Source organism: Rhincodon typus, chromosome 1 (assembly GCF_021869965.1).
Source record: "Rhincodon typus isolate 14 chromosome 1, sRhiTyp1.1, whole genome shotgun sequence".
Taxonomy (NCBI): domain Eukaryota; kingdom Metazoa; phylum Chordata; class Chondrichthyes; order Orectolobiformes; family Rhincodontidae; genus Rhincodon; species Rhincodon typus.
Window position 1 is genome coordinate 173,581,859 of NC_063332.1, and position 18,393 is coordinate 173,600,251.

At 41.7% G+C, this 18,393-nt stretch overlaps 1 protein-coding gene across 1 annotated transcript in view; it reads right to left on the reverse strand.

Annotated features, from left to right (window-relative positions):
* Positions 1 to 18,393, reverse strand: part of stpg2 (sperm-tail PG-rich repeat containing 2) — a 311,631-nt gene that overhangs the window by 190,928 nt on the left and 102,310 nt on the right. Inside the window, exon 9 of the mRNA XM_048612036.1 lies at positions 17,020 to 17,109. Coding sequence (XP_048467993.1) covers positions 17,020 to 17,109 — 90 coding nt within the window. The remainder of the gene's footprint in view (positions 1 to 17,019; positions 17,110 to 18,393) is intronic.

Here is an 18,393-nt window from a genome sequence, read left to right on the forward strand (position 1 = left end):
ACAGCACTAGGGAAAACGTGGAATTGAAGAAAATTAATAAGAAGGTTATCCTGGAAAAATTAATGGGGCCAAAAGTCGATAAATCCCCAGAATCTGATAGTCTACTTCCTGGAGTGTTGATGGAGGTGTTTATGGAGATAGTTGATGCAATAGTGATCAACTTCCATAATTCCTTGGATTTTAGGATAACTCCTGCTGATGGGAAAAAGCAAATATCATACCGTATTGAAAAAGGGGTGAGAGAAAAAAAAGTGAACTATAGACCTGTTAGCAGGGAACTAAGTACGCAGGGGTATGCGACATTACAAAAGGACAGACAGGAAATAGAGGGTGTTGGAATAGCATTGTTATAATGTGATGGAATAGATAAGATAGATGGATAAAATCAGGTCCGTTCTCAATGCATTTCCTACAGGTAACTACAGTACCCCTTTCAAGTGTTAGATTAGACATGAACATATTAAATGTTGGAACAGGCTCAATGGGCCGAATGGTCTACTCCTGTTCCTATATCTTTTGACCTTTGCTTCTGTGAGCTACACACATGAGATGCCATGGGACCCTATCCACAAAAGTACCTTAGCTCACCAAAGCAGTACTGTAGTCATCCAAAAGAAATGCACTGAGAACAGATCTGCTCATTGTCTCAAACCATTGTGCAGTACAAAATAGCCCATTCAGCCCACCAAAACATATACCACTACCTACAATAGACCCACTTTCCCATAGTATTGAATGTTATGATACTTCAAGCGCTTATCAAGTACTTTTTAAAGTTTGTGAGGTTCCCCACTTTAACTAGCCTCCCAGGCAGAGCATTCTAATCTCTACATTTTGGAGTTCAGACATTATAGATGCCAAGGTGCAGCTTGAGTGGAGGGAGCTGATCATTTAAACAGCCAGAGATAACAAGGTGTAGAGCTGGATGAACACAGCAGGCCAAGTGGCATCAGAGGAGCAGGAAGGCTGACGTTATGGGCCCGAAACGTCAGTCTTCCTGCTCCTCTGATGCTGCTTGGCCTGCTGTGTTCATCCAGCTCTACACCCTGTTATCTCAGATTCTCCAGCATCTGCAGTTACTACTATCATTTAAATAGCCAGCTGCCTCTGTGAAATACACATTCATCCATCATGGACAGTTTTTGATTCTGCTCCTGCAAAAATGGGAAAATTTGTCAGAACCTCGGATTCCTGACTGCTTGTACCATTTTTGCCGCGGTGGGGAAAACCCCATCACAGACAGAATGTTTCCCCTGTTTGAATTTTTATGTTACATCAGCAAAGCTTTGTTATTACTTTTCCATCACAAGTTTGAGAAAAAGTCTGGAACAAATTCAGAATTGCTGCCATCAAAATAGTTCAGACCCTTCATTCAATTAGCAACACTGCATTAAAATTACAGCACAGAAACAGAATATATATCATGACTGAGAGATAGTAAGAACTGCCGATGCTGGAGTCAGAGATAGCATGGTGTGGAGCTGGAGGGACACAGCAGGCCAGCATTGGAGGAGCAGGAAAGCTGACGTTTCGGGTCGGGACCTTCTTCAGAAACGGGCTGAAGAAGGGTCCCGAGCCAAAACGCCAGCTTTCCTGCTCCTCTGATGCTGCCTGGCCTGCTGTGTTCCTCTAGCTCCACACTGTGTTATCTCTTATATATATCATTACTGGTCTACATGGGTGTTTGTACGCCATCTGAACCTCCTCTCACCCCACTTCATCACACTCTATCACCATCTCCTTTTATTCCTTTCTGTCTGATGTTTATCCAGCTTCCATTCAATATATCAGTGCTGTTTCACACACCACTCCCTGTGGGACCGAGCTCTGCATTCACACCACTCTCTGGATAAAGCAGTTTCCCATGAATTCACTGCATAATTAAGCAGCGATTTATTTGTTAAATGTATAAAACTCATGTAATAAAACATTAAGAGAAATGAATGTGATCGGGAATTTTCTCAAAAGTCCCTCACCTCAGCATGTTTTTTTTATGTAGTCACAGATATGGTCATTCCCGCATAATTGAACTTTCTGCTGTGCTCCAGGGCTATTCTGTTGCTGTGGACCAGGAGAAATTCCCAGAAAACTTACTCATTATTTTCCAATTAAAGAAAAGCTCAAAGCCAAAACATCACACTACAGGACAAACTGGTCCCTCTTGAATAAGAGGGATTAATGCATAGCAAGAAATGTTGGAACAATGGCAATGACATTTGATGAAAGCTGTAGGGATCAAATCCGACCAAGGCAGGTGGTGGAGTTTAAATTCCCTTTAATTCCAATTAAATGTCCCTTTGTTTGTAAAATTGAATTGAATCTGGAATTGAAACTACTTTCAGTGATGGTGATTATGAAAACTATCACTGATTGCCATTAGAACCCACTAATGTCCTTTAGGGAAGGAAATCTGCCATCCTTATCTGGTCTGGCCTACATGTGACGCCAGACCCACAGCAATGAGGTTGACTCTTAACTGTCCTTTGAAATGGCCGAGCTAGACACTCAGTTCAAGGGCAGTTAAGGATGGGAAATAATGATGTCCTTGTCAATGGTGCCCACATCCCATGGAAGAAGAAACAAAATAAAAGACAAGCAATGATTGGTAACGTCAGGATTTTAAAAGCAAAAGGAAATTTAGCTCCAACTGCAATACTTGATTAGAGAGTGTAGTACTCAGGTCTACACTGTTTAATCAACATGGTGAAAGTTAATGGACCTTTTCAGACTCTAACCTCTGATATATAAATGAAACAAATATTTACATACAGTAGGTAGGAAATGTATCTCCATATATGTGTCTGTTTGAATCGAAGCAAGGCCCTACCAGAAATGGATATGTAATATGGCATGGAATGTATTCCTAATTTATATATTTGCATGAACCAATATATAATTTGCAATCCAAATCTAGTTTGTTAAATGCATGGCCATGATATATTTTCCAAATATAAGGAGCAAGCCACTTAGGACTGAGATGTGGGAAAATTTCTTCATTTAGAAGGTGGTGAGTCTTTGGAATTCTCTAACCCAGAGGGTTGTGGAAGCTCAATTATTGAGTATGTTCAAAACCAAGACTGATCGTTTTCTAAATAGCAATGATGTCAAGAACTGCAGGGATCGCACAGGGATATGGATTTGAGATCGAAAACCGACCATGACCTAGAATGGCAAAGCAGGCTCAAGGGGCTGAATGGCCTCTTCCAGCTGCTATTTCCTTCTAGTTCTGTCCCACTGTATTAATGGGAAAAATTTGGTCTTGACAAATATCCCCATCTCTGCAAAATAATTTCCAACATAAATGAATTAAATCTAAAATTCACTAATTGGTAATCTATATTGAAAAATGTTCCATTTGTTCTATTATCCCACAATACTGGCTTACATTTATTTTACCAATTTGGGAATAAAATAAGCAAACAGCCCAGTGTCTACGAATACCGCCGACCTATGTTTTTGTTGCTTTGCACTGTGGTCTGAGCCATCTGTCTCACATCGAGCTTCTCAAGTTAAAAAGAACAAGAGGAGCTACACGTGGGCAAGAGTCCAGCTCCTTTGGCTTTGTGGCTCCTTGCTTGACACAGGGGGCTATTCAGAGGGAGAGGAAACTTCGCCTCCAGTCAGTCTGTCAGTGCCAGCCATCAAGCTGAACCAACCCGATGTTCTTACTAACATGATTGTGTTTGCAGGGTGCCTTCTTAGACAGTTCCAGGAAACCAGTTTCAGAATTAATTAGGCAGGAAAAACACTGCTAACGAATCTCAGTGAAATTAATCACAGAAACCTCTGCAGGACAACTCACTTAATTTGACTGAAATTCTGTACCGACAAACTGGACACTCATGGTTAATGAACAAAGTGAAATTTGAAAAAGAGCTCCTCTCCAGTTTCTTCCATGCAGTTACACAGAATATTACAGCACACAAACAAGTCATTCAACTCAACTGGTCTACACTAGTGTTAATGCTTCACACAAACCTCACTGGGTTTATATTCTCTTAACCTATCAACGTCTCCTTCTATTCCTTTCTCTCTTGTGCGTTGTGTTGATATTATTCACCTGAACCACTCCTTGTGGTAAAGAGTTCCACATTTTGAATAAAGAAGGTTTTGCCAGATTTCTCACTCACCAACACTGGTCCTGATCCAGAAACCTCTAGATTTTAAAGCTCTCATCCTGGTTCCTACATTTGATCACTCCACCATTGGCAGTGGGCTTTCAGTTTTTTTTTATTCGTTCATGGGATGTGGGCATCGCTGGTCAGCATTTATTGCCCATTCCTAATTGCCCAGAGGGCAGGTAAGAGTCAACCACATTGCTGTGTGTCTGGAGTCACATGGAGGCCAGACCAGGTAAGGATGGCAGTTTCCTTCCCTAAAGGACATTAGTGAACCAGATGGGTTTTTCCAACAATCAACAATGGTGTCATGATTATCAGTAGATTTGTGACTCCAGATTTTTTTATTGAATTGAAATTCCACGATCTGCCATGGTGGGATTTGAACCCATGTCCCCAGAACATTACCAGGGTCTGTGGGTTAACAGTTTAGCAATAATACCACTAGGTCATCACCTCCCCTAAAAGGAAAAACTTTTATACCTAAGCCATAAACGTTCCTGAGTACCGCTCTTTTAAGTTCTCCTCCTTTAAGATGTTCCTTAAAACCCACCTCTCTAGCCCACTTTAGGACCTGACATATTACCTCCTTCTGTAATTCTCTTACATATTTATTTTACAAATGGCGTAGCATGTTGAAATGTTTTCTTACATTAAAGATGTTTTATAAAGATAAATTGTCACTTATTAATCGTTGTCATATACCAGTGGTCTTCCAGCTTTGTGGTCTGCTGTGAGCTAAATGTGGATTTTCAACCAATAACTGGACAAAATTTGTGGCTTCCATGTGTCGTTGTGCACAGAGATATTGTAACGTAGTGTTGCCTCCACCATTTTCTCCCTCTGTTTTGTGACTCTTTCTTTCCCTCTCTCCACCTTCTTCAATTTGCTTCACTCCTTGCCATAATCCAGACTCATACTGTCAGAAGTTTTTCCTGTACATTCATGGGATGTGGGTGTCATTGGCTGGGCCAGTGCTTATTTCCCGTCCCTAGTTGCCCCCTTGAGAAGGTGGCGGTGAGCTGCCTTCTTGAACTGCTGCAGGCCATGTGCCGTAGGTAGACCCACAATGCTGTTAGGGAGGGAGTTCCAGGATTTTCACCCAGCGACACTGAAGGAACGGAGACGTATTTCCAAGTCAGGCTGGTGAGTCCTGTCACTTCCACTCTTCACTCCAGGTCAGATGGCTGTGATCCTTGCTGGCAATACAGTCATACACATGGAACGTTCTCTAACTCTTCAGCAAGTTGACGTAATCTGGAACACACTGCATGAAAAGTGTGGATGTGGTAGAGAAATTGATAGCTGTTTCCAGAGGGATTTGGATAAAAACGTGAAAGGAATGAGCAGTTGGGTTTGGTGGCGAGGATCCTGGCAGAGGAAGTGGGATGAATTAGATAGCTCTTTCAAACAGCCAGCAATAGCACAATGGCTCCTATGTCTCCTTCAATGCTGATATCATTCCACAGCTCAAACATTCCATGCCAGCTACAGTAGAAGCTGAGATTAAGTCCCACCATCATGAAAGAGAAAAAAGCAAAATGCTGTGGATGCTGTAATTATGAAATAAAAACAAAGTGGTGGAGAAACTCGGCAGGTCCTGGCAGCATCTACACAGAGAGAAACAAGGTTAACAGTTCAAAAACAATAGACATTTCTTTTGAAAAATTGTGTTAGTGTAGCAGAGTATTACTCTTGAGATTGGTGTTTTATTCTGCAATTGAGCTGATAATATGCATGTGATCGATATCTTTTTGGGAGTGATTAATGCTGTAGCTGTGTGTAAAGTTAATTTACAAAAGTCTGCACAGCATTATAATTCGTTTTAGAAACTGAAAGAGGTTCATCTTCTTGATGTCATGCCACAGTGCTTAGTTAATTAGTGTAGCATGGAAATTCACCAGGAGAATTCCAGTATGCCAACTAACCAAGAAAGGACAGCAGTGCAAATGACTCAGGGTCAGTCACCTTCTCTGCAAATTACTAAACGCTTCTATCAACATAATCATCTTTCATACCCTAGTAAAAATATTTCATTAGAAGCTACCTGCTTGATCTGCTTTCTGCTGCTTCACCAGGGTCATTACAGCCATTGCAATTAATTGTAAAATTAGGTGTTTTACATGATGTGATAGATCCAGATCGCATGTTTTAATATCTTTGCATGAAATGCTGCCTGATTAAATATAACTTACAATTATTGTAAAGTTGTCTCTTGTCCATATCACTGTTTATTAATAATGCATCTCTGATTAAGATGCGAGCAGACTTGGCTGAACTAATTTGCTGCAACATGCTGACAGCGTTAGAGCCTAATGACCCATCCGCAGTGATGGGAGATTTCACACTGACCAGAATCTCCATAGCTTCGCCAGCTTCAGGATCAGCAAAGGTTGCCATGGACAATTATAACAACTTAACGTGTGAAATCTTCCCAACCTGCATCATTGAGCTGAAAAAAACAAGCTGAACTTCAGCAAACCAAAGGTGGGGCAGGGACGGGGTGGAGATAGTGAGGTCAGAGTCAGGAGGTTTTCTGGGGTTTCACCAAAATCTCCAAGAGTTTGTAGGGTGAGCAAAGGGCTTTGTCTAAGTGCCATATCGAGTGGTGTGGGTGACAATGGCTTCCTGATCACAGCATCAGCAGATGACAGTGTCCTTGGAGAGTTCTAGTTAAACCAACCTCAGCAAGGTTCAAGACCAACACCAAACCCAGCAAGAATTTGACAAGAATGGTGACAACTTCATCAACACCATTCTCTTGAAAAGAATTGTCTGGTTTAGACAAGAAAGGGGATAGCTCATGGTACTTTCTGGATGGTATGAAGTTAAATCCAGTGGATGTCCAAAGAGACTTGGGGGTTTAAGTGCAAAGACCTCCAAACTGTCATGAACAGGTGTAGAAAATAATCAAGGAAGCTAACGGAATGCTGGTTTTTATATTGAGAGGACTGGTGTACAAGGATGAAGAAGTTATACAAAACCCTAGTTAGACCCCAATTGGAATCCTGTGAGCAGATCTGGGGCACCACGTCTTAGGAAGGATAGATTGGCCTTGGAGGGAGTACAACATAAGTTTACAAGAATGATATCTGGAGGCTAAAAGGATTAGGTTTGAGGAGAGATTATATAAATTAAGCCTGTTTTCTTTAGAATTTAGAAGGTTAAGGGGTGATCTGATCAAAGTCTTCAAGAAATTAACAGGAAAAGGCAGGATAGGTAAAGATAAATTATTTCCACTGGTTGGGGATTCTAGAACTAGGGGCACAGTCTGAGAATTAGGACCAGGCCGTTCAGGAGAGACATAAGGAAGCACTTTGACACCCAAAGGGTAGTCGATGCTTGGAACTCTCTTCCACAAATGGCAGTGGATACTGGATCAGTTGTTAATTTTAAATCTGAGATAGATACCTTTTTGTTAAATGAAAGTATTAAGGCATATGAGCCAGAGGTGGGTACATGGAGTTAGACCACATTGTGACTGAGCAAGTGGACGCTTCAGGTCATGTGGTCAAGAGGCATTACGGTGACAAGGCAGGACATGGAGGAGGGTTACTGGGGAGTTGTCAAGGATGGTCTTTTACAGGTTACAGACAAGAAGCTATTATTAGGTGATGTAATTACACAGAAAGTTAACAAGAAACATATGATTAATTACCTCATTAATCAAACAACTCTAAAACATTAATCAGATATCCAAGGTTAATTGAGAGCTAGAGATAAGCAAAATGTTAGATCTGTTATAGTTGGGGAACTAAAGTTAATTCCAAACCTGTACAGACGAAACAAATTGAAGAATAGTTATTGTTAGAAAACAGCCTACACACAAAGAATAATTTGCCAGTTGTATTAATGTCTGTCATTTTTGTAAGCTTTGACATTTAGGTGCCATCATACTCTTTATTTCTAATATCTATGTGGTTGTATGCAATGATTGCATCCAATTAAAATGATACATTACAGAGGATGCTATTCTGCCCATCTTGCTGTGTGGTTCTTTCCAGAGCTGCAATGGAATTGAATTTCAAGTGCTTCATGTTTCGAGTGGTCGATCCAAAATCACCTGCTCCATGACCACTACAAGACAAATTTCTACCTCATAATCTGAGGGGAATTTTAACCCCACATCCACACCCCCACCACTCATGACAGGTGAAAGGGGGTTCAAGACGCACTGCAACTGTTTCTATGCTGCATGACTCTGTGGCTCTAAAAGGCTGTGCTTGCTGACACCAAAAAGTATGTGCATAAGAACATAAGAACTTAGAGTATGAGTAGATCATTCAGCCTCGAGCCTTGTCTGCCACTCTATACAATCATGGCTGATCTCATCTTGACCTTAACCCCACTTTCCTGCCTGCTTTCCATAACCCTTTAACCCAGTACTAATTAAAAATCTGTTTATCTTCTTAAATTTACTCAGCGTCCCAGCATCCACTGCACTCCAGGGCAGTGAATTCCTCAGATTCGTGATTCTTTGAGAGAAGTCATTCCTGCTTTCCTGCTTTCTCTCCACAGATCCTGCCAGACCTGCTGGGTTTCTCCAACAATTCTTGTTTTTGCCTCTTTCTTCCTCATCTCTGTTTTAAATCATCTACCCCTTATCCTAAATCTATGACCTCTCATTCTAGATTGCCCCACAAGGGAAAACATCCTCTCTGCATCTACTTTATCATTCCTCTTCAGCATCTTGTATCCCTCAATTAGATCGCCTCTCATTCTTCTAAACTCCACTTAGTATCGGCCTAAACTGCTCAATCTCTCTTCATAAGAAGCACAGCAATATCTCTTATAAATATTGTTACAAATACCAATTAATGTAACTATTTTAAAGAGTCAGTATATCAAGTCAAGACACAAATTGTTAAACAAAGTACAACTTTTCTTTTTGTTAATTTTCAATCCTCTGCTTAAGATCATGCATATGCGCAATCAGTGTATGAATACCAGCAAACAGATTCATGCTAAAATTCCAAAACTCAGGAACACCACTGCCAACCCACTTCAAACAGACTGAGAACCAAGCGACAAACCTGCTGTCTAGAAGCAGATGAGCCAATTCAATATTAAAACTAATGAGCCCAACTGCCACAAATTTCACAGATTTTAAGGCTATGGATTGGTTCTCTCAGAGCTCAAGAAACCTACAAATAAGGGGAGACAAGAGGAGCCAGATTTGTAGGGTGACTGTTTTTGCAGCACAGCTTGTGGGCCAAGAGCAGCAGAATGTTTCTCCCATAACTCCTCGAGGTTTACCTCTCCACAATTCAGTCTCCCTTCCTTCCACCCATCGTTTCTTTCGTTATCATGGTATCTCGCCTCCACCATCTTCCACACTACTCACTCTTTGCCCTGCAAGTTCCTATCTAATGTTGACCTGTAGCCATAGTATTTTATCGCTCATCCAGTTCAATTTCTGGTCAATGATTACTCTCAGGATGCTGACCCAAGAGGGATTCAGTAATGGGAATGCCATTGAATGTCAAGGGAAGATGGTTCAATTCTCTCTTGTCAAAGATAGTCATTGCCTGGCAATTTGTGTTACTTGCCACTTATCAGACCAAATATGAATATTTTCCAGGTCTTGCTGCATATAAACACAGGCTGATTCAGTACTTGAAGAGTTGGGAAAGGTGCATTGTTCAGTCATCAGTGAACATTGTGCAATCATCGGTGAACATCCTGACTTCTGACCTTACTTTGGAGAGAAGGTCATTGGTGTAGAAGCTGAAAATGCTTGGGCCTAGGTTTTAAAGGGGGTATCATAAAACATGCCTATGGTGCAGGCAATTAATATCAAGGATAGGCAAGAGGTCAGAATTGAAGGAGCGCAGAAACCTCAAAGTGTGGGAAGCGAGCAGATAAATGAGTGAGAGAGGAACAAGGCCAGAGAGATTTGAAAAATGGGATTTGAATTTTCAAATACACCAAAGTAGCAATGGTTATTAATCCATCAAATTAATCCAGCAAATGATATACAACCGCCATCAGAAAATAATACACTTCAGTTACATACCTATAGCACATGTACGATACTTTCATTATGTGGCAGCCAAATTCAGCACAGGTCATTGCAAAGCAATTAATGATGGATGGCTGGATTACTGAAGGTGTGCACAAGGTGCAGTAAATCTACTTAACCCTTGTATCTCGGCAGAACACAGAGAACGCAAAGTAAACAGGCAAGCTGTGGGCTTCAAGTCTCAGTCAGTTATATGCAGCGGAAATCCTTTCAATAGTACAATCAGTGTGACATTAAAAGCTCCCAGACTGTTTTCACAAAACTTCAAAAAATCTCTCCCAACATTTGGTGAAGAATAGACTTCTCCTTATGGGCTAGCCAATACTATCAAAAACAAAACTAACTGTTCATTCATCACATTGTCATTTAGGGAGCGTTGCTGTGTCTCAAATAACCACCTTGCAAAAACTAATCTGTTTTTAAAGACTTTCAGATTCATTTGGGACACAAAAAAAGCACTGTGTAAAATATAATGATTTATATGATACTGCCAGAATTCTACTTTAATTTGTTTGGGTAATGATAGTCCTTGCTCCATATTATAGGTGCCTCTTTCCAAATATGACTTTCTCATCACTTAGAATCATAGAATCCCTGCAGTGTGGAAACAGGCCGCTCGGCCCAACAAGTCCACAACAACCCTTAGAGCATCAAACCCAGATCCATCCCCCTATAACCCACCCAATCTACACATCCCTGAACACTATGGGTAATTTAGCATGGCCAATCCACCTAGCCTGCACATCTTTGGACTGTGGGAGGAAACTGGAGCACCCGGAGGAAACCCACGCAGACACGGGGAGAATGTGCAAACTCCACACAGACAGTCACCCGAGGCTGGAATTGAACCGGTGCCCCTGGCGCTGTGAGGAAGCAGTACTAACCGCTGAGCCACGATGCCGCCCTTGTGTTGGCCAATACAGCATGACTGGGGTAGATGTGTTGGTAGGTGTGGAATACTAAATAAATTATCTTGGTTCACCCCACGAGTGATTATTGGTTGATTCATCATTAAGCCAATGCATTTCAAACCAGGAGGCTATGTTTGGGCATTTGATAGTCTTCTTGAGGAGGGTTAACTGACACTCTCCCAATGAAAGAGAACACACAGACAGAGCACATGTCAGCAACTCAAAAACGGAGTGTGCATGATCAGAAAGAACCAACACCTCATCAATACACCCACAGCATCAGCTCCCAGTCTGAACCTCCCTGAAGGCAGTGCATATCACTCAACTGGATAAACTTGGGGCATCAGCAAAATGGCCATCTGCTCCCCAAATGGAAGATGGGGCTCAACCCAAACTGGAACTGCGGCCATGACCATGGAATACATCACGTCAAACTGCTCACAAACATGTGCTGTGAAAGAACTCTCATCTTACCTACTCAACATCCCAGGAGGTCCTCAAGTGGTTGGCTATACTAGATATTATAAGCTTTTCCTGTCATATGATGAGCTGGATGAGGCAAGGTGGAGTCAGACGATGTTAAAGAGGTGGAGCAAGGTGGTCCATTAGGCTTAGGAGCAAAAGTAGGCCATTCTGCCCATAAAATCTACTCTGCCACACTCAATGAAATTGCGGGCAATTCGACCATCCTGAACTCCACTTTCCTGCCTTTCCCCCATAACCCTTGATTCCCTTGCAGCCTTCAAAATACTTATCGATCCAGTCCAGTCAGCCCTATGCAGTAAAGAATACCACAGATCCACCATGCTTTGAGAGAAGAAATTCCTCCTTATCTCTGTCTTAAACATGTCACTCCTTATTCTGAGATTATGCTCTCTTGTTCTAGTCACTCGTACAAGGGGAAACAAACTCTTGGCATTTACTCTGTCAAGTCTCCTTAAAAGTCTTGTATGTTTCAGTAAAGTCTCTCCTCATTCTTCTAAGCTCAATGAGAAATGACCCATCTACTCAACCTCTCCTCATAAGACATTCCCTCTACATCCTGGATCAAGTTAGTGAACCTTCATTGGACTGCCTCCAAAGCTAATATATATTCCTTCATGATTCTACGAAAATGTGGTCATAATAACGACAGGAGTACTGTTAAATAAGCGGCATTAATACAAGGCACCTGTGCCAAGTAGAAAGGGAGAAACATTTCCCATTGTTCGAAAGGTTGAGAACCAGGCACACAGATTTCAGGTAAATGGCAAAACTAACCGAGATAGCACGGGGTAAGCATTTTCAAATAGTGAGTGTGGAGGCTTTGGAGGCTTTGTCTGAGAGTGTGGGGGGAGGCAGTGGTTAGGGTCTGGAATATACTGTCTGAGTGTGTGGGGGGAGGCAGTGGTTAGGGTCTGGAATGTACTGTCTGAGAGTGTGGTGGGAGGCAGTGGTTAGGGTCTGGAATATACTGTCTGAGTGTGTGGGGGGAGGCAGTGGTTAGGGTCTGGAATGTACTGTCTGAGAGTGTGGGGGGAGGCAGTGGTTAGGGCCTGGAATGTACTGTCTGAGAGTGTGGGGGGAGGCAGTGGTTAGAGCCTGGAATGTACTGTCTGAGAGCGTGGGGGGGAGGCAGTGGTTCGGGTCTGGAATGTACTGTCTGAGTGTGTGGGGGGAGGCAGATTCAATCACGTATTTCAAAAAGGATTGAAATAAATACTGGAATATGAGAAGATTTTCAGGGCTTCAGGGAAAGGGCAGGGCAGTAGGACTAGTCAAGTAACTCTTAGAGAGACAGCATGAAAAATATCACTTGAATGGCTTCCTTCATGCTCTAATCCTTCTGCAACTCTATAAAGGAAGGGTACAAAGCTGACAGCTTAAAATCGATGTTGTGGTATTAGTCTGAGTGTTTAGCTCCAGCTGTACCTGTTTTGGGTGGATTGGGTGGTTGTCTGTTTATAAATGTATGTACAGACTGACAGTTTCCAGTTCGTTGTTTGAGAACAGGAAGTCGTTCATCAAGTTAAAGCATCATAAATCATTTCTTGAAGTTATTTACATAACAAGCTGGTGTTCATTTAAAAAAAGAATGGACTGTACCTATTTAAAAAAAGAATGCCTGCATTGCTTACTCATATCTCTGTTCAGTATCACAAACCATTAGAGACAACGTGGCTGTAGCTGAATCTCATTTACAACACTGTGGTCTTTCAACCAGCACATGTCTAGCATTCTTCCCTCTTCCTCTAGGATTCGCTGATCCAATGGGTTATTTTTACTGTGGGATGTGGGGCGCAGGATGGGAGTGGCTCAGTGATTGGTGGAGAGAAAAGTGGGATACATTTTCTGTTACCGCTTCCTAATTAAGGGTTTGCGGAAATATCACCTCCCCCATCTACTAGTAACCCCTTCAATCATTGGGCTTTTTTTAAAACAAAACATACACTGAAGTCGGAAACCTGTCCATTGTTTGGCCAGCTCTTTGTAATGAAGTGACTCAGGCACAGCCAGCATATTGACTTTGTAGTGGTGGAAATAAATGTGATGTTGCTAAAGTTTAACTCCCTCCTGCAATTAATCAACAAAGCAATATACAGAGAGAGCTACAGCACCAACTGGGCACAGTTCCAAATACTCACCAAGGGCTGTACTGTTTGCAGGATGCAGAGTACAGAAATATGGTCCTAGCATTAAGTAATTTCACACATTGAATTACATGGAATACCTTCCATTAAAACTGGCCATTTAGTCCAATCCATCCATACTGTTATTTATATGTTGCACAGGTTTCCTGCCATTCCATCACACTTATCTCAGCATTTCAGTCTCTCATTCTCACACTTACTCATCTCAGTTTCCTTCTCAAAAAAGAATGTCTGAGATAACTGTCTCGAGGAATATAAATAGAAGATGCAAGAAATGCTCAGCAGTTCTGACAGTATCTGCAGCAAACAGAAGGCAATGAATATAAACAAGGCGAAAGAGAGAAATCGACACTGCACTGGAGAGAAATCCTTCAAGGTGGGCTTTCCCAGACGAGAAGTGGCAGTGAATTAGATGCTAAAGGACAAGCAAAATACAGCAAATGCTGGAAATGTGAAATGTAGACAAGTAAGTGCTTGAAAGACTTTGCATCTGGTAGCATCTGAATTTTTCCAACACTAACTGTCTTCATTTCAGATTTCCAGCATCCGCAGTTTTTTGCTAAGTAAATCCCAGTGCTTTGTGAGCATTTTTAATTGCTTTGTTGATTTGTGAGACTGTTTTTAATGATCTGTTCACCTGTATCCCTAGGCCATTTTAGAAAAGCAATCTATTCATGCTGCCCACTTAATCTCGACACAGTACAGTTACTACTGGGTTTTAATTAGCATTCCACATTTTTTCAGGGCGGAGGAAGAGGAAAGTCATCACCCAGTTACCTGGCTCTGTGCTGAATAGTGTAAGTACAGATCCTTCACAAATGTGAACCCATTGGGAACCCAACAGTTCTTTCATTGTCTTCCTTATGGCCAGAACCACAGCCTCCAGCATGAAAATGCCAAAAAAAATTATATTTCTGTAGTGCCTTTCATAACATCAGATCACAACAGATGACTTTACAGAAATGTGGATTCTACTCACGTAGAAAAAGCAGTCTTTTGCTATGAGGAAGCTCTCACAAAATGTCAGTCCTAATTCAATTTTTAAAAAATTCCACTTCAATCTCTTCTTTGCTGAGTTGCTACTCGACGGACAGGAAGTTATCAAAAACTCACAGGGATATCTCAAGTATCACACTTGAGTTTCACTGCAGGCAGTTCAGAGAAGGTTCACGAGGATAATCTCCAGTATGGAGGGATAGTCTTATGAGTAAAGATTAAACAGATTGAGATTCTACTCACAGGAGTTTAGAAGAATGAGCGGTGATTTCATTGAAACGTGTAAGATTCACAAGGGGCTTGACAGGGTAAATGCTGAGAGCAGTTTCTCCTCATGGGAGAGCCTGGGACCAGAGGGCTCCAATTCAGAATAAAGGGGCGGCAATTTAAGATCGTGATGAGGTGGAATTTCTTCTCTCAGATGGGGGATGCGGAGTCCTTGTGTATACTTAAGGCTGAGATAGATAGATTCTTGATCAGTTGGAGAAACAAAGGTTACAGGGAAAGGGTAGGAGAGTGGGCGTGAGGTGTGTCATTTCAGCCATGATCCTCTTGAATGGCACAGCAGGCTTAAGGGGCTGAATGGCCTACTCCAGTTCTTATTTCCTAAGATTTTATGGTCTTATTATCTTAAATATATTAGTGCAATTTTCCCTCCTTTCCATATCTGGTCAACTTTAAGCTTGGTTTATTTACTGTGTTTCAGTTTTTTTGAAAGTTCTTTCTATGCGTAAAACTATTAATAGAGGGTCATGAACATAGGAACAGAAGTAGGCCATTCAGCCCATTGACCCTGCCCCACCATTCTTGATCATGGTTGATCATCGCTTCAATGCCATTTTCTCCCAACTCCATATCTCTTCGTATGATTAGTCTCCAGAAACTTAATGATTTCTGTCTTGAACCTGCTCAATGATTGAGCTTCCACAGTCCAGTGTGGTAGAGAATTCCAAAGATTCATCACCCTCTGAATGGAGAAATTTGTCCTCATTTCAGTCTTAAATGGCTTGCCTTTAATGCAGAGATTAAGCCCCTAACATTTATACCTCACTGCACAAGAGTTTTGTTCTGAAGAAAGGTCACAGACCTGAAACGTTTACTTGGTAGTTTCCAGGTTGCTTCTGCTTTTATTGATGCAGTTTGTAAACATGGCTTTGTCACGTTGTAAGAATGAGAGCAGAGGAAAGAGGGATAAAACAAGCTGGAAAATATGAAATACCTTCAGGGTTCAGGTTGCATCACGGTGTCATTTTCACAAGGTTAGCCACGCTGCTGTGAGTATCACCTAACCTCAAAGACATAAGTCATGGGCTCAAGGCCTAATCCAGAAAATTGAGCACAAAATCAGGACAGACACTCCAGTGTAGTTCTAAAGGAGCACTGCCAAAGAGCCTCTTGTCCACGTGCGATGATAAATTGAGGCCTGATCTGTCCTGTCAGATGTGCATTAAAGATCCCTAGATGCTATGGAAGACAGTTTTCCCTGGCGTCCATGAAATAAGTTTAATCAGTTATTGAGCTGTTGGCAACCACACTATAGGAAGGATGTGCCTGCACAAGAGACAGGGTGCAGTGGAGATTCACCAGAATGTTGTCTGGACACTGGAGTGTGTCAGCTACAAGGAGAGACTAGATAGACTGAGGTTGTGTTCTTTAGAATGGAGAAGGCTGAGGAGAGACCTGATCGGGATCTACAAAGTTCTGAGTAGGGGAAGATAGGGAGAAATGTTTTCCCCTTGGTGGATTGGAGCACAGTTTTAAGGTAAGGAGCAGGAAGGTTAGAGGGGATTTGGGGAAAATGCTTTTCACTCAGAGAGTGGTGAGTATCGGGAACTCTTTTGCCTAAAAGGTTGGAAGAGGCTGGAAACCTCAGGATAGTTAAGACATTTTTAGATCAGCATTTGAAAACAGCAAGCAGGCAAAGCTCTAGGTCAAGTGTGAGAAATGGAATCAGAATAAATAGATGCTTAGTGGCTGGCATGCAAACAATGGGCCAAAGTGCCTTTTTCTATGCTGTAAAAACTCTTTAACTCCAAGAATTGAATAATCATTAATTGAGCCATCATTTTGACCACTTACCTCTGGTTTTCAGTATGAAATCTTTTCTAAGCAATTTCTTGACTCAATGAAACCTCAAGCTACTGACAGCTCAATGCTATTTAATTTAATTTCTTCTGATCATTCTTGTTTTAAAAGACCAAATGGTTTAACTTCAACAGAAATTGGAATGTTATTTTTCTGCAAGAATTGAAGATCCGAGCCTGTGATTAAGACTCAGGAAGCTTTCATGATCAAATACTTTTGCTGATAAACATGCTGACTGTGTTTGAAATTCTCCTTACCTGGGGTCCTGTAACAGGAAGTCTCTCTGTCATCGAAGCAAAGGACGAAGTTCTCAGTTTTCTGTGAAAGTGGTGACTTTTTTCCTGAATCTGCACAAGTAAACCAAGGGGCAGAAATATGTTTAAAAACCTTTTATCAGCATGAATCGTAAAATTCAGTCATTTAGACACTGTACTATGACAACATGGTGTTAAAGCACGTTCCTCATTATTGAGAACAGAGCAGATGTTCCTGTGGATCACAAAACCATCAAGAGTTTAGGTCTAACAACTAAAGAGAAATTGTTTCCGATGACTGCAGAGTAGAATACCCTGGAGGAAAGATTTAAGTGTCTATTTTATTCATTCATTCACTACCTAGGCCAGCATTTATTACACATCCCTTGAGAAGGTGGTGGTGAGCTACCTTATAGCATCATAGAGTCATACAGCATGGAAACAGATCCTTCGGTCCATGTTGAACATAATCCCAAACTAAAGTAGTCCCACCTGCCTGCTCCTGGCACATAGCCTTCCAAACCTTTCCTATTCATTTACTGATCCAAATGTCTTTTACATTGTAATTGTACCCGCATCCACCACTTCCTCAGGAAGTTCATCCCACATGCAAACCACCCTCTGTGTAAAATATTTGCCCCTCATGTCTTTTTTAAACTTCTCTCCTCTCACCTTGAAAATGTGGCCCCTAGTTTTGAAATTACCCCATCCTAGGGAAAAGACAACCGCCATGACCTCTATCTTTATCTCTCATTATTTTCTAAACCCGTACAAGGTCGCCTCTCAACCTCCTACACTCCAGTGAAAAAAGTCCCAGCCTATCCAGCCTTTCTTTACAACCCAAACCTTCCATACTGGCAACGTCCTGGTAAATCTCTTCTGAACCCTCTCCACCTTGATAATATCCTTCCTCTAACTGAGTGACCAGGACTGGACACAGTATTCCAGAAGAGGCCTCACCGATGTCCTGACCAACCTCAATATGACTTCCCAACTCCAATACTCAAAGGCCTGAGTAATTCTTGAACCACTACAGCCCATTTGAAGTACATAGACCCACAATGCCATTAGGAGGGAATTCCAGGATTTTGACCCAGCAACACTTAACTTTTGACCCAGCGATGCATTTCCAAGTCAGGATTGAGTGGATTGGAGGCTTGTACTTGATTGTGTGTGAGAAAGAGTGTGTGTGCATGAGAGAGAATGTGTGTGTATTTCTGTGCATGCGTGTGTGTGTGTGTGTATATGTGTGTGTGTGTGCGTGTGTGTGTATGTGTGCGAGAGAATGTGTGTGTTTCTGTCTCTGTGTGTGTGTGTGTGCGTATGTGCATGTGTGTGTGCGTATGTGCGTGTGTGAGAGAGAGAGACTGTGTGTGT